General features: G+C 41.8%; 3 protein-coding genes across 17 annotated transcripts in view; 1 reads left to right on the top strand and 2 right to left on the bottom strand.

Moving 5' to 3' along the window:
* The window catches only part of LOC117415363 (acyl-CoA synthetase short-chain family member 3, mitochondrial-like), a 37,440-nt gene extending 29,242 nt beyond the window's left edge, over positions 1–8,198 (top strand). Inside the window, exons 15-16 of the mRNA XM_059027586.1 lie at positions 6,664–6,839; positions 7,202–8,198. Coding sequence (XP_058883569.1) covers positions 6,664–6,839; positions 7,202–7,270 — 245 coding nt within the window. The 3' untranslated portion in view covers positions 7,271–8,198. The remainder of the gene's footprint in view (positions 1–6,663; positions 6,840–7,201) is intronic.
* LOC131737553 (uncharacterized) lies at positions 975–6,022 on the bottom strand. 2 transcript variants are annotated; one of them, XM_059027584.1, is made up of 2 exons: positions 2,363–6,022; positions 975–1,142 (listed from the first exon to the last, which is right to left on the bottom strand). In XM_059027584.1, the coding sequence occupies exons 1-2, from the start codon at positions 5,453–5,455 to the stop codon at positions 1,110–1,112; spliced, it is 3,126 nt and encodes a 1,041-aa protein (XP_058883567.1). In that variant the 5' UTR covers positions 5,456–6,022; the 3' UTR covers positions 975–1,109. The 2 variants fall into 2 exon arrangements, with proteins under 2 accessions (XP_058883567.1, XP_058883568.1); XM_059027585.1 differs by having other exon boundaries at positions 4,487–6,022.
* Positions 8,199–8,520: 322 nt separating the features above from the next.
* Positions 8,521–16,098, bottom strand: part of LOC117971779 (liprin-alpha-2) — a 178,168-nt gene continuing 170,590 nt past the window's right edge. For 7 of the 14 annotated variants that reach the window (XM_059027580.1, XM_059027571.1, XM_059027574.1 and 4 more), the window contains 7 exons: positions 15,434–15,531; positions 14,446–14,621; positions 13,949–14,017; positions 12,073–12,232; positions 11,369–11,425; positions 10,433–10,523; positions 8,521–9,819 (listed from right to left, as the gene is read on the bottom strand). In XM_059027580.1, coding sequence (XP_058883563.1) covers positions 10,465–10,523; positions 11,369–11,425; positions 12,073–12,232; positions 13,949–14,017; positions 14,446–14,621; positions 15,434–15,531 — 619 coding nt within the window. In that variant the 3' untranslated portion in view covers positions 8,521–9,819; positions 10,433–10,464. The remainder of the gene's footprint in view (positions 9,820–10,432; positions 10,524–11,368; positions 11,426–12,072; positions 12,233–13,948; positions 14,018–14,445; positions 14,622–15,433; positions 15,532–16,098) is intronic. The other 7 variants (XM_059027572.1, XM_059027575.1, XM_059027578.1 and 4 more) reach the window with 2 other exon arrangements.

Raw genomic sequence — 16,098 nt, 5'->3', positions numbered from 1 at the left:
AATAAAACTGATTAGCTATGTACAGTAGTCAAAAGGGTACAAATCAGGGGAGGTTATGAGGTTGTGTAATGCTTTGGTGACACCACACATAGAATCCTGTTTTCAATTGCTCCCCGCATTGCATCAGATATTTTCTTGCTTTGAAGAGAGTTCATTGAAGAACACATATAGTATTCCTGCGTTATGAACATACGTTAAATTATTTGGTGGAGTCTTGATTTGAAAACAAAAAATCCAAAAAGGAGACAACAAAAGTGGACTAGTCCTGGTCTCAGTGCTGAGCTAGAGGACACAGTTGGCAAATGAGTGGAGACTAATAAGACTGGGGGTAGGGTATTGACTGCTAAGACTGGGGGTAGGATATTGACTGATAAGACTGGGGGTAGGGTATTTTTAGTGTGTTTGGAACGGGTTACCAAGCCACGTTTTTGCAGCTGAATCTTTGGGATGCTTTAAGAAGTGATTTAGATGAAGTTTCAGGATCAATCAGCTACTAAAAGAACAAACATTTATGAGCCGAATGACTTTCTGTAATTCATAGCTTTTTAGATGTTCTTATGTTATATGGTCCGTGTGTGTGTGTGTGTATATATATTGTAGGCTTGCTGAATGCAGGCACCACTTTTTAATGTGGAATTAATCACAGGCGAACACAGGTTTGGTGGATCCGTGTGCTTTTATTTTGGGTCTTGAAGGGCATCAAAAACGGGAAACAAACAAAAAAAACAAACCTATATCTTGCACAGGAGTAGTTTAAAAAAAAAACTATTTTCAAAACAACAAGTTCCAACACGGCTCAGTCCTTCTCTCCTCAGTCACGATCCCCTGTCTAGTGACTGCTCAGCCTTTTTATATCACTGGGCTGGAGGAGATGCTTGTTAACTGCATCGGCTACAGGTGCTGGCCAATTGAGGCAATCACTAATCTATTCATTTTAATTAACGTCCCTAAATATGAGCACCTGTAGCCCATAGCCCACTTATCTCCTCCTGATCATTGCAGGCTGGTTCCAGAGCTGCCAGTGATCCCTCCTGTGCTGTTTGCTGGGTCCGGTCAGCCTCTCTCCGGCCCACCATATGCACCCCCTGCGGGTTGGCCTGTGAGATGGCTCACATACCTTCCCCCTTTGCTTCGGCATAATCCTAGAGCAGGAAGAAGAAGTCAATTCAGGGATTCTTGACAACACGTCAGCATTCATATGATCCTTACCTGCCCGGTGCTTAACCTCAAAACAGTAGGGCTGTAGAGCCAGAAACCATCGAGTGAGACGAGGGTTTGAATCCTTCTCCTTATACATCCAGCGCAGCGGGGCATGATCTGTATAAAGGGTGAAGCGGCGTCCCCACAAATAATATTTTAAGCTTTCTACAGCCCACTTGATTGCTAGACATTCCTTTTCTATCGTTGCATACCGTTGTTCTCGAGGTAACAGTTTTCGGCTTAGAAACATGATGGGATGTTCTTCCCCATCAAAGTCCTGAGCTAATACTGCCCCTAAGCCCACCCCTGAGGCATCTGTCTGCAAGATAAAATCTTTTCTAAAATCAGGGTTCTTTAAGACTGGTCTGGACAACAAGGCATGTCTCAAGTCCTGAAACGCCGCCTCACACTCTTTGGACCACTGGATGGGCCGATTTTTATGGCCTTTGGTCAAATCTGTAAGGGGTGTAGCTCTAGTGGCGAAGTGCGAAATAAATCTCCGGTAATAACCGGCTAGCCCCAAGAAAGCCCGAACCTGCCTTTGGGTAGTGGGACGAGGATAATTCCTCAGGGCATTAACTTTAGTTTCTTGAGGTTTTACCAACCCCTGCCCCATTGTGTACCCTAAATATTGGGTTTCCGAAAAGGCTAATTTGCATTTTTTTGGATTTGCTGTGAGCCCTGCCTGCCTAATGGAATTTAATACCGCCTGTAGCCTTTGTAGATGTGTCGGCCAGTCATGGCTAAAGACTACCACATCATCTAAGTAGGCTCCAGCATACTCAGCATGAGGACGGAGGACCCGATCCATCAACCGTTGAAAAGTAGCAGGCGCTCCGTGCAAGCCAAAGGGGAGAACCACAAATTCAAAGAGACCCTGAGGAGTGGAGAAGGCAGTTTTTTCGCAGGAGTCCGGTGATAAGGGTACCTGCCAGTAACCTTTGGTTAGATCTAGAGTGGAGATATACCGGGCATTTCCCACACGCTCCAGCAGTTCATCCACTCTAGGCATCGGGTATGCATCAAACTTGGAAACTGCATTTAATTTTCTGAAATCAATACAAAACCGTATTGAACCATCAGGCTTGGTAACCATTACCACCGGGCTGCACCAATCACTAAACGATTCTCTAATAACACCCAACTCCAGCATTTTTCTCACCTCCTCCTTCATGGTCACCCGTTTGGCTGCCGGGACCCGTGTATGCCGCTGACACACTTTCACTCCTGGCTCCGTTGTGATTTGGTGCTGCCCCAGGTGTGTGATCCCAGGTTCCTCAGAAAATACATCAGAGTTATCGGACAACAATTTATTAAGTTCTTTTTGTTGCTGGTTATTCAAGTGTTCCCCTTTGCATATGCTATGTCTTTGTGGTACTTTGGGCTCCCCTTGGGTTTCATCCTCCCCCTCTAACTCAGCATTTCTAAAAAACAAGCACTCTCGTTCTTTCCAAGGCTTTAGTAAGTTAACGTGGTATATCTGGTGGGTTTTTCTTTTACCTGGTTGATGAACTTTATAATTCACGGGTCCTACCTTCTCCACTATTTCAACTGGCCCCTGCCATTTTGCTACAAACTTATGGGGGTCAGATGGGACCAGCACCAATACCCGGTCCCCCTCTTTAAACTCCCGGGCCCTCGCCCCCTGATTGTACTGTCGCTCCTGTTGGGACTGCTCTTTTCTTAAATGTTCCTGCACTAGTTGGGACATTTTTCCCAACCTGTCACGGAGTTGAGTTACATACTCTGCAACACTGTCCCCTCTAGCTGGTTCTGCCTCCCATGCTTCCCGCAAGACGTCTAGTAACCCTCGGGGCTGTCTGCCAAACAGTAATTCAAATGGGGAGAACCCGGTTGATGCTTGGGGAACTTCCCTGAAAGCAAACATCAGAAAAGGCAAAGCAGTATCCCAGTTACACAAATCTTCTTGTGCTACCCTTTTAAGCATACCTTTTAGGGTTCGGTTGAACCTCTCTACCAAACCATCCGTCTGTGGGTGGTACACAGAGGTTCGAATTGTTTTTACTTTCAGGAGGCGGCATAACTCTTTAAAGACCCGGGACATAAAGGGGGTTCCCTGGTCAGTAAGCACTTCCTTTGGGAGACCCACTCTACAAAAAATATTCATTAGTTCTCTGGCTATAGTTTTGGTAGCCATGTTCCTTAAGGGGACCACCTCAGGGTATCGGCTGGCATAATCAACTAGCACTAATATATATTCGCACCCTGACTTGGTTTTTGGCAAAGGGCCAACTATATCTATCCCTACCCTATCAAAGGGCACCTCAATAATAGGTAGCGGTATCAAGGGAGCTCGAGGCGGTTTTTTACTTGCCACTTTCTGGCACTCGGGACAAGACTCACAGAAATCTGCCACCTCACGCCACACCCCAGGCCAGAAAAAACGGAGAAGGATTCTATCTCGTGTCTTGTCAGTGCCTAGATGTCCCCCCAACAAATGTGTATGCGCTAAACGCATAATGGTGTTCCTCTGTGAGTGCGGTACTAGCAACTGGTGGGTATGCTCTCCTTGGAGAGTACCCCGAATAACCCTGTATAACAGGCCGTTGTTTAACAGAAAGTGTGGGGTAGGTTTTGTGTCGCATATTTTCCAATATTCTTCACTAGCTTCCATGGCCTGTTCAAATGCATACCGTAAGTTAGGATCCTCTAACTGAGCTTGCTTAAAAACCGGACGATCAAGTTCAATCGCTCGGTTCAAAAAATCTTCATTGTCTTCAGACTCTACCGCCTGTAATGAGGGAAGATTTATAGGGCTTTCCCCAATTCTGCCAAGGTTTTTAGTTTTCTCCAGAAATTTCCTACCTTCCCGCTTCTTTTGAGAGCGGGTTTTCCTTTCTCCCTGAGGGGGCTTGATTACTTCCTCCCTAAATGGAAATAACCCTTCGTCCATATTTTCCCCCTCAAAATTAGAAGTGGAGTGCAGTGGTCCCCCCCTTTCTCCAACCAGTGTGGTTCCGGCTTTTAACAGTTGATGGAACCTTTCACAGTTCTTCCCTAAGATTACAGGGAAGGGGGGAGCTGGAATCACTCCCACCTTAACCTTAAAGGATTTACCCCCAATTTCTATATTGATTATTACAGTGGGATAGGTTTTTATATCACCATGTACACACAGTAAATTTATGTCTGCTTGCCCCTTTTTGTATTTGCTTCCTGGTACGAGATCCCGGCTAACCAGAGTCTCTGTGCTACCTGAATCTATCAGAGCGATGGTTTCCTGACCCTCAACCCTCACTGGTATGACAAAGGGATCTGCACTCACCGGGCCGGCATGACCATACGCAATGCTGCGCGCCACCCCGACTTCCATACGTTCAATCTCCTCCTGCTGACATTGCCTCGCGATGTGCCCGGGTTCTCCGCACCTGAAACAAATGATGGGGCCTGGGGATGTCCGTGGTTTGTCCCGCCAGAATTCCTCTGGTGGGCTAGTTTTTTCTGTTACCCACCGAGGAGCTAACCGTGGAACCCATAAAGGGGGTTTCCGGTTACCCTCTTTGGGGTTTACCTTTTTTTGTATGTCCTTAGGAGATGTATTTGTCCTCTTTCCTGAGCTTCCTTCCGATGGGGCTGCAGCCGCTTCAGCATCCTGGTAGGCCTCTGCCAGGCAAACAGCTTCCTCCAAGCTCTGTGGTTGATTTCTTCGGACCCAGGCTGCCACTCCAGCTGGTATTACTTGTAACAGCTGCTCGACCACCAGACAGTCTGTGATTTGCTCAACATTCCTGCTCTCTGTTTTCAGCCACCGTTTGCAGAAGTGGCGGAGGGTTTGAGCTGCCACACGGGGTTTAGTCCCCAAGGGGATGGTATATCCCCTGAAGCGCAGTCTATAGCTTTCCTCTGTGATGCCCAAGCGTTGCAGGATAGCGGTTTTTACTTTCTGGTAATCTTGCGCGTCTGCCGTGTCCAGTGCTCTGTAAGCGGCTTGAGCTTCTCCGGAGAGACATGGGGCCAGTTTCAATGCCCACAGCTCTTTTGGCCAAGCTGCTGCCTCCGCCATTCTTTCAAACGTTACTAAAAACGCTTCAGGGTCATCTTCAGTCGTCATTTTCAGGAGCTTGGGCTGGACTGCAAACATCCTGGCCACCGTGGCCTCCGTACTCCCTGGTGCCATCATCTTAGTCACCAGTGTGCCGAAAAACTGAGCCAGTTGTTCCTGTCTCTGCACCTCTCTGGCTTCTCGTTTCCCCTCCTGCTCTTGCATCCACCGTATCAGCTTGTCCACCTCCATATCCACACAATAAGTTTAGCTGTTGCCGTCAGAGGGGCCCCACTTCTGGTACCACTTGTAGGCTTGCTGAATGCAGGCACCACTTTTTAATGTGGAATTAATCACAGGCGAACACAGGTTTGGTGGATCCGTGTGCTTTTATTTTGGGTCTTGAAGGGCATCAAAAACGGGAAACAAACAAAAAAAACAAACCTATATCTTGCACAGGAGTAGTTTAAAAAAAAACTATTTTCAAAACAACAAGTTCCAACACGGCTCAGTCCTTCTCTCCTCAGTCACGATCCCCTGTCTAGTGACTGCTCAGCCTTTTTATATCACTGGGCTGGAGGAGATGCTTGTTAACTGCATCGGCTACAGGTGCTGGCCAATTGAGGCAATCACTAATCTATTCATTTTAATTAACGTCCCTAAATATGAGCACCTGTAGCCCATAGCCCACTTATCTCCTCCTGATCATTGCAGGCTGGTTCCAGAGCTGCCAGTGATCCCTCCTGTGCTGTTTGCTGGGTCCGGTCAGCCTCTCTCCGGCCCACCATATGCACCCCCTGCGGGTTGGCCTGTGAGATGGCTCACAATATATATATATATATATTATATATATTATATATATATATAATATATATATATATATATATATATATATATATATATATATATATATATATATATATATATATATATATGTCTGTTGTAAACTGTTAAACTCCAGATGAGTTCAAGGGCTGTGGTAAGGCAGCCTGTCCAGATGGGGTTTAGAGAGCTTAGTGTGAAGTCATGTAGCGAGTATCATGAAGCTCTTTATCTCCGGTGCCTAAATACATGTGCAATTTCAATACATGCTGCTGTGGTGTGCTGTTGGACTACAAAGGGTCACCTATCATCTTGTCACTGGTCAAAACTGTTTTAAGGAAACATATGCTGCAAAACAATTTGCTCGTATGGTACTTCAGCGATTCACATTGTTTGTTGCCTGCAAAAAAACCCAAATGCATTTGCATTAAACACAACAGTATGTCTGTTTTGAGAGCTGCAGAACTGCAGGTTTTTTGTATGGGATCACATTTTGATGACAGTGACATGCGTTATACATGAATGCAATTCTGCAAGCGAGTGATCTCAGGTTAGACTTTTACCCTTGCAGCGCACAATGTATGCAATGTGCCTGGTTGGTGTTAAACACGGCTGTAAATGTACTTCTGGTACTGCAGGTGTGAACAAGGCAGAAGAGGACCTTGTGGCAGAGATAGTTGGTCTTGTCAGAGAGAGTATTGGTCCAGTGGCAGCCTTCAGGAAGGCCATTTTCGTGAAGCGGTTGCCAAAGACTCGTTCCGGAAAGATCCCTCGCTCCACGCTCTCCGCACTTGTGAATGGCAAGCCTTACAAGGTAATCTGGGGCTTGGGGCAAGATCTGTTGGGCCGAGGTTTTGTATTTTGCTGGTGTGAGCAGGGTAAAATGTGCAACAAATGTTTTTGATGTTTTGTTAGGCCATAGAATGTATGCTACTGTCAGAAATTCTGGGATTATCCAGTCCAAAATTGGTTAACCCTTTGCTTCCCAGTGTCCAATATATTTGACGTTGAGAAAATAGGCATACAACAGGTATGGGAACATACCCAGGGCAGTAAAAGGTTAATGATAGAATGAGCAAGATAATGGCAGAATGAACTGGATTATCCTAGAATTTCCCATTTTAAAAACAATGCAATCATTGTCATTATTACTATTATTATTATATTTTCTTTCAGATAACGCCTACCATTGAGGACCCAGTCGTGTTTGAAGAAATAGAAGAGGTCCTTCAGCAGAAACTGTAACTGCCATAATCATGAATATCAAGCAAGAATCCAACTTCTTTACTGCTGAGCAACAATCAGACGTACTGGTAACTTTAGAATGAAGACATGCATTCCATGGAATAGCTCAGAATGTACAAGTGTATTGCTGATCGCCTCTTTGCCTTCTGTCTTAATTAAGAGATGAGTCTTGATGGTTGTGTAACTATGAGGCACTATCTCCTGATTTTACTTTAACTGAAATATCCAGCTTTTAATATTTCCTTTTTTTAAACATTTAGTTACATGTATTGTGCGATGTTTCTGATCTTAATTGCAGGATTTCACATGTTTTAAATCACTGACCCTTTGACACATCCTGACAACTGCTTTTAGATGTATCTAGTATTGCACTGCTGACCGTGGAGTGTTGATAGCAGGGTGAGAGACACAGCATGCAAAGAGAAAGCCAGCACAGAACAGGGGCAGTCGTGCAAAACACCCTCTCAGGTGTGTCCCCTAGCTCATGCATTACACAAGATGCGCAGAGAGAAATCTGTTGCTTTTCATTTTCACTCACTTGTATTAAAGCAAATTATTTTCAACTGGAGATGTTCCTAGTAATCCATGCTTACTTTCCCTGATTTTAGTATATTCTGCTAAACTGCCCGAAATGTTGTCCCCAAAAGTTGAGTGCAAGTTCCACACTGTTAGAATTGTAAGTATTGAGATGCATTATAGACAATCGATGGCTTATTAAGCAGTACTGCCTGTAAATACTGTTTGATAGCCTTTTTAAATTGTAAAAAAGGATTGGGATGATTTTAACAATCTTTATGGAACATTATAAAATGAAATGCAAAAGCTATTTTTCTTTTATCTTAGTAAAAAAGGTTAACTGTTAAATCCACCGTTAAGTCTGTACTCAATTTAGGTGTGTTTAATATATAAAGACAAGTAAACAATCTTTCATATGCATTTTTTATTTCTAAGAATGTTATATAAAAGGGGTTTTATACTAACAGGATTTTATATACTTCTGTCTAAAAGATAAACCATGGTTCAAGCAGTAACCACTGTACAGGTCTGAGATCCACTTTTCAGTGTGTTGTATTGTTAGCTCCAGGGTTTTTTTTTGTGACAGTACTGTACAGTACTACATTTTTGCTTTTGCCTTTTTAAATCCTAGATTAAACATAAACTGGTTTTGACATGTGGGTTAAGTGCACCTCCCTATGGTGAATATTGTCATTGCACCTTTTCAAAAAACAGCAAGCTGTGTGAGGAATACATTTCACGCAGTCATTTTCTTTTTATTATTGACAATGAAAAACTGTTTGATCACCATTCATTTTTTTTACCAAAGAAAAAAAGTCAATAATAAATTAAAATGGACAAAATAAAACAAAGATTATCTGTACATGCAAATAAACCAAAAAAAAAAATACAAAATACAAAACTCCAGCAGATCAAACTGCTTATAGAAATAACTAAGACAGGTCTTGCGCGAAGATCAGGCAGCAGTAAATCAGCAACTATCAAAAGGGAGGTTATACGAGAGGACTTACACTGAAAATCTCCTATAGAAACAATTATAGACTAAACAATTATTATAGCAACACCAAAAAAAGTCACAGTAAGCAAAACATTTTTTTTTTCTTTAAAATGTCTCTCAGCTATTATATTTTATACACCCTTTTTACACATTACTAGTTCAGCATTCTGTCTGAGTTATTTCATCTGATAAAGTGACTTCAGTGGGTTGAAGTCTATACAAAGGCCAGCTCAGCTGAAAGCATGACGAGTCTCTGATCCAGCGTACTATACTCTTGAATCACTCATTCTGATTGAAGGTTCTGGAACTCCAGGGACACTGGCCCTGAATCACCTGACTCCATGGCATAGTCCAATGAGGGGGAACTCCACTGAAAAGTGCTTGTGGAATCAGTAGCCTTCACAGTGGTTTGCTATGTGTTAAGCTTCTCCTGGAGTTTCTGGTTGTCCAGTAGAGATGGGACACGATTCACAGGACTGTACACTACATGGCAATGCAATGGCAAGTTGTGATTAGAAACTCAATAAAAACCTAAACAGTCTGTCTCACTGCTAAACATGTAAACCTGGTCACAATGGGTGGGTGGGGGGGGGGGGGGGGGGCTCTAAAATTGGTATCATGGAAAAAGGTACAAACAGCAGCATCTTTGAACATGAAAATGTTGTCTGGATATTCACATAAACCCAATGTTTTCTTTTTTATATAAAAACTGCCATATTTATATTAATTTACAGAGGACCTACATATGGTTTTTGAAAAATAAATACATATACAGTACGTACGCTCAACTAGTATGTTACAAGAAAACGGTACAAACTGCAACATATTTGACAGCTCTGTAGATATTATTTTTAGCACCTCTGCTTGGTGCTCAGTTCCACGGACTTGGCTGTAAAAACAGCGTGGTGTTCTGTCTTGGAGCAGCATGTGAGACCTGCAGGTTTACTCTAGCTGATGTTGGTCAGGTAAAGGGAGCTCATCAGGGATCCTCATCACAGAAGGTACATGGGTACCGGCAGCACTGATATACTGAAACCTAACATAAAAAACAAATGATGTTACAACTAACTACTGTCACACTATTTAATTATAATGCTTTTTTTTTTTTTTTTTTTTTTTTTTTTTAAACAGCTGTTTTACTGGGTTATGTCAATCTGTCTTTGCTCTGCTGGCCATGCACAAAATTAAGACCATTGGACAGCATTATTATTTTATTAAAATCAAACGTAGACACTTTCCTATGAAGAATCTAGGTTTGAATGTTTTATGACATGTTGGGTCTCTTAGTGACGCAGTAACAAATCTATTCTTAGTGTCTGCCAAGCACCATGTTTCTTTCACTGATATCCGCTGTGACTCCTATCTCTTCAGATTTCTATCTCTCTTAGGTTTCATTGTTCTACTCCAGCTGCAGAGAGCCTTGTGTGGAAACGAACATCTCCTGGGAGTCTTGTAAACATTTCTACATGGGGCAACTGGGCTGCCAGGCAGTACCCCAGAAACATTATGGGAACTTCTCTACAGGTAATCTTGATATTTCTGGCTATAGACTTTTCTGCAACTTTGTCGCCTGTCTATTTCTAAAATAATAATCTCTAATAATCATGTAATATATATTTCATTCCTTCAAAACCCAGTCTTGTACTCACAATCATTGAGCCATTTTCCTTCCATTAACAAATCAGCATGAATACGTCCTCACTGTTGAACTGTCCAACCTCTGCAGTGCTGATGAGGCAGCTGCAAACACAAAATTGACCATTAATTCAGGAGATCTGCTACAGTTCTTTTAATGGAGCTCAGGAATGGACATCATTAAAGATGATCTTCTTTATACATAGCTTGCTTTTAAAGAAAGATGCGCCTCTTTCTATTCCAGTTGATATTTCTCAGTCAAAGCTTTTGTTTTAATGATTTATAAAAGCAAGATATTACCGGTAAGCAGTAGCAGATAGCCACTGTTTACATTTTCACTACTCTTGTACATATTGTATATATTAAATTAAAGTTGGTTTTGGGGGCAAGCAGCTTAATTAATTCACTGTGCCTTTGCTCCAGAGGCATGTATTGTATTTGAGAAATTTCAACAGGAATGCAATGATACATATTTTTCTTTAAAAATACATCAATTATGTGTGGACTTCATCTTTTTGTTTGGGCACACCACTACAATGAAATACACCACTTGTGATTTTGCAGTTAAAGAAGACGGCTGTTTATAGCGGTCTTTCCTGTTGGCGAAGATGGAAGGGTATTATAGGTTTCAATGACTTGACTGGAGAAGGAAATAATTCTTAACACGTTAACAGTGGTACAAAACACAGCTTTCTGATTGATCTGTGATCAAAAGTAGAAGTTGTGGTTCTTATGATCTAACCCTCGACTTTCCTAGAACAAAACTCAGGAGCTTATTGGCACCTACAGTAAGTTGGCAGTCTCGACACGCAGAGGACGGAAGGTACAGAGAATGTGGAGGGGGGTGGGAAATGAAAGCCAAATGTAGAACCCAGTATAGCTCCAGAGATTAGGGACTGAAATGTTTAGGTAGGACAGTGAGAGTCCAGCACTGTTCAGGTATTCCTGACCTTGAGACCAGTCCATTATCATGTCTTCGGGACTGTCGTCCAACATCTCAAAGAGAACTAAAATTCAGCGACAATCAAAAACAACAACAAAAACAAAGTCACAGTCAGCAAAACTTGTTCAACAGTCGGCTGCAGGGGAATCATGTGGCGTAACAGCGGAGAAGCGCTTTCTAGATTACTCTGCAATTGGGTAAATGGTGTACATCTATTGCATTTGGGTGTGACGACAGCCACCACAATCACAAAAAGCATATTTAACAGTGCTGTCCTGGGCTTGTAGCCAACCTAAGACTTTAAGGTTTCTTACATGTGCTGTATTGGAGCTTTTGACTCAAAGTTTTGCCACGTGCTGTTGGTATAAGACTTGTACTATTCCATGTGAGAACATATATCGCTGCTTAAAGTTAACTTGACAAACAGATTGCAATTAAAGTCAGTACACCTTTTTAAAGCATGACCTTTAGCGGGGCTTCTTATTTCAGGCTGTTCAATCAGTGCTGATGTTCTTAAAATATGAAATCCTCACATCGGTGCCTTAGGGATTTAAAGCAGGTATAAGACTATTCTGTATGAAATGGTTGTTAACTAATTTGAACACAGCACTGTCAAACCTTTTACACTGTAGTTCACCACTTACAACCTGCGGAGGCTGATCTTTTCCCCTCCAGGCTGTATCCACAAGGGGCCTTTCTCAATGCACCTACCTTCAGATGACATGTTGCGTGACTGCCCCGATGTGGTGGTCAGTCTGAACCCTGCTGGCAGAGTTTCGGAGGAGCCTGGCATCATGCTGATTCCATGGACATCCCGTGGGTGGAACTGTCTTCTCCAGGAAGGTCCTCCTCTGAAGTTTTTGTCATCATTCTGCAGAATATGCAAGTCATTGGTTTTTATGGATTGTTTTGGTCATGGTTGTTGGATTTTTTTTCTGCAGTTTTTTTTGTTTGTTTGTTTGGTTTCACATTCCGGTGTACTTGTAGGGAGAGAAAGCAACATGCACGATTGAGTTTGGCACAGGTGGCTGCTAGTGTGTCAGTTTAATCTCAAATGAAATAATGCTTTTTTTGCATCTATTTAAACATCAGATTTTTCTGTGCTAACTTACTGCTGCTGCTTACTTCAGGTAGGTTTCTTACAGTTAATTTAGGGTAACCATGAGGACTAAAACTACAAAAATAAACCATGTCTAAAAGCGTTAGGCCATTGAGTTCTTTCATCGCAGATGACACTGCTGCAAATCATTCCAGACAGACTGCATCCTAGCAACCTGAGAAGCTACTGTCTGTACAGGTTAGCTTGAGAGAACTCTTGAGTGAGAATAACAGGTGCATCTACTGACTTTGATCATGGTGAACCTGCTACTACCTGCCCAGAAAGAACAAATACGCTTATTCCAGGACTGTAGCCAAAATGTTTTACTTACCACCAAGCTTTGGGATAGATCAGTTACCCAAAACAATTCATAATGTGCCAAAAAAAGTACTGATAGTTATTTCAAGTGATCTGGGAAGATAGGTAACAGCACAGCTAGGTCCAATACATCTTACAGGTATTGTGATACTGTGTGACAAAAACAGAATGATTCTTGGTGAGAAATCTCCCTCCCGACCTGTGAGGGCGCTGTATAAAGGGAACAGAGTGCCCTGGACTGGATGGCCAGACAATTTATTCCTAGGGTTAGACGGAAGTTAACCAAGGGGTCATGATTGACGGTATATAAGGGGACGTATCAAGGTGATCTGTTCCTTTGTTATGGTTAACGCTAACCCGGAAGGAGAGTAGTATTGTGTATTGTGAGTGTTTTGTCGTTATACTTGTTTGTTGTTGTTAGACAGCTAACACGAGCCAGAGCTATCCCTACAGGCCAGCACAAAACCCAGACAACACTGCACTTGTTACACCTTGACTTGTATTTGCACCATGAGCACTATAGCACTCACTTTGGACTGGTGACCGTGTTTTGTATACTGTGTGCGTATTTAATACCGTGTTTATTGCTTCAGGTCTGAACCCCTGGGTTAAACTACGTAGTACACAGCCTTGTGTACCACCATGCATTACTATTTACAGATGTCAAGTGACTTGCTGGATTATAAATGAAACACCACTGCACCTGGATTATTGTTGTCTGTCTGTTTATTGATCACCGCATCACTCCTGCACCTGCAAACCACTTTGCCACATACTGATTCTCCACGTTTTAAAGTGCAAGTACAACTTAGTGTCCAAATTATTTCAACTGCTTTTCATAGTCACAGCATGAAGAATATAGCACTTCATGCTGTGTCTAGGGAAAGCAGTTGAAAACAGCAATTAAAAGATTGACACTGTCACGACACAAGACTTGAGTTGTCAGATCTAATCTCAGGCCCTTGTCTTCAAAAAGCATGTGTCACTGTAACTGTCTGACCTTCTTTCATGATGCATAATATTATTGCATTATTCATGTTACTGCTCTATTGTGTGATCATGGTGTCTTCTCTTTAAGCTAATGATCAAGAGAAAAACACCTGTGCGGAACATACAGTTTCACAAACACATAGGTTTGGAAGCAGCAAGTCCTGAACAGTTTATACTTACTTCATCAAGTCTTCTCTCTGTTCCCAGCGCCAGAAGGTTGTTGTACTCTCTCTCCAGAAGTTGTCGTGCCTGGTTATATAAAAAACAACATATGCATAAAATATATGGTTGCTTAACCACACTGTGTGTGTAATATAGATATATATAATATATATATTTTTTTCCAGATTCCAATAACTTGTTGCTGGTACAACAGCACTCATACAGAACTAATTAGCTTTTTTGGTTTCAACTCAGCCCTCATTGGCCACACTGTGAATCCACCGCACAATGGGCAAGACTGTAGTCCCAAGTCATGCTCTCTGACAATGATTTTGTGTTTCCTCACCTGTGGTATAATGTAATATTGTCCCCTGCAATGTTCTAATTATTTTACATACAGTACATTTTTTTTTTTCATTTAAGAGTTTAACCCACCCACCCCCCAGATTTGTAATTCCCTTTCCTGAGATAAAACAAATGTAACTCTGTATATTACTCTTTCAGTCGTGACTCACCTGAGTGTTCTGGTTTGGGATCTGTAGTAACAGTGCTAGACTACTGTAGTCAAAATTGTCATCCAAGGCAACCAGGGACCCATGGACTCCACTTTCTAACAAGATGTTGGCATAATCCCGTAGTCCAATACTCTGTACCCAGCGAAGCACACGGTCATTGCTCCACACTAACACATCTGTGAAACAAATGAGAATACATTGCAGAGTGTAACCAAACCAGAGCAACAAAGCAGACCATTATACTGGAGGTTCAGCTAGTCATTCATGACCTATTATTAATGTAACGATGTACACTTTATCCATCATCACTGTATATGCTGGTGATAAGCAGTCAAAGTAATAATGGGAGGGAAGTTAGTAATGTGCATGAATTAGCTTCACTTATTTACATCTTTTGTATATGCACAGTGCAAATGTAAACTCTAATTTAAAAAATATAGTACAGTAAAACCTGTCTAATCCAGCCCTCTACAGATCGGCATTCTGTATAATTCGGTATGATGATCTCTATTGAAATGAATTTTCTGCCTAAAATCCAATGTAAACCTGACTGTGCAATCTGGCACCGGGTCATGTGATTTTCCTTTTATAAATTTAAAACTATTATAAAAAAACAAAACAAAAGCAAGACGTTGCACACACATTAACGTCCCATCGGTGCCATGCTGAATGGTGTGGAACAGCAAATAAATGTCTACATGTTCACATGACGAGCTGTCTCGTGAATGAAAATGTGCGCTGATCCAAAAAAAAAAAAAAAAAGAAACTCTAACCCAGCACCCTGTCTAATCCGCCACAATTTTGAGGTCTCGCGCCATGCCGGATCGGCCAGGTTTTACTGTATAGCTACTATCTAGTGCTCATGAATATAACCAGCGTGCACGTTTAACATGGTGCACATTGCATTCTGAAGATCACTGGTCATTTTGAAAAAGAACGTTGTTTTTTGGAAATCTGATACAGTACTTGGGAGTAGTCCTAAACATACCTTTCATTTCATGTTGACTGCATTCTCTCCTCCTTTCCAGTTCTTTCCTGTCATAATTGAGTTTCTTTAGGCACATGATCCCGTACTGCAGACTTGTCCTGAAAAATAATGAGATCAAATGCATTAACAAATTAGGAGTGTATTATTGTGGTAAATGGCTAGTCATCTTTCAGGGATGTGATGATGGATCTGAAGATTCCTTAAGCTTGCAATGATAGAGCAAGTTGCTTATTAAAGTGTTAAAGTTGTTAATAACTTTGAATACATGGCATGATGACATATTAATACGAGTACTGTCAATGGCTGGACACATTAGTAACATCAAGTGCACTTCCACACACCTCTGTAGCCAAATCTTAAACAATTCCAGAGATTTGTTTGAATTTAGATATTTCTCTACGAAATGCATTTACAGTTTATAAAATCGGTGTCCATTCATTCAGCAGATAACAGGCAACCAAGAAAAAATACATTGACATTGGGCAAGATATGAGGGAAAATACAGCATAAAAAACAGCTACACTTTTTAATCATTATGAATCATTTTTACAGGACAGCAACAGTAATGGAAGTAAGAACATTAAAGAATACAGCTGTGTATTAACCAAACATTAACAATAACTGAAAGTGCACTGTTTCTATAAAAGCTGAACCCTCAATAGCCA

This window comes from Acipenser ruthenus, chromosome 7, assembly GCF_902713425.1.
Source record: "Acipenser ruthenus chromosome 7, fAciRut3.2 maternal haplotype, whole genome shotgun sequence".
NCBI classification, from domain to species: domain Eukaryota; kingdom Metazoa; phylum Chordata; class Actinopteri; order Acipenseriformes; family Acipenseridae; genus Acipenser; species Acipenser ruthenus.
This window is presented reverse-complemented; position numbering and strand designations above follow the sequence as displayed.

Coding starts and splice junctions, on each gene's coding strand:
- LOC131737553 (XM_059027584.1), bottom strand. CDS start 5,455: ATGGAGGTGGACAAGCTGATACGGTGGATGCAAGAGCAGGAGGGGAAA. Junction 1,143..2,362: donor GGGTGACCATGAAGGAGGAG/GTGAGAAAAATG, acceptor TTCCTGCTCTAG/GATTATGCCGAAGCAAAGGG.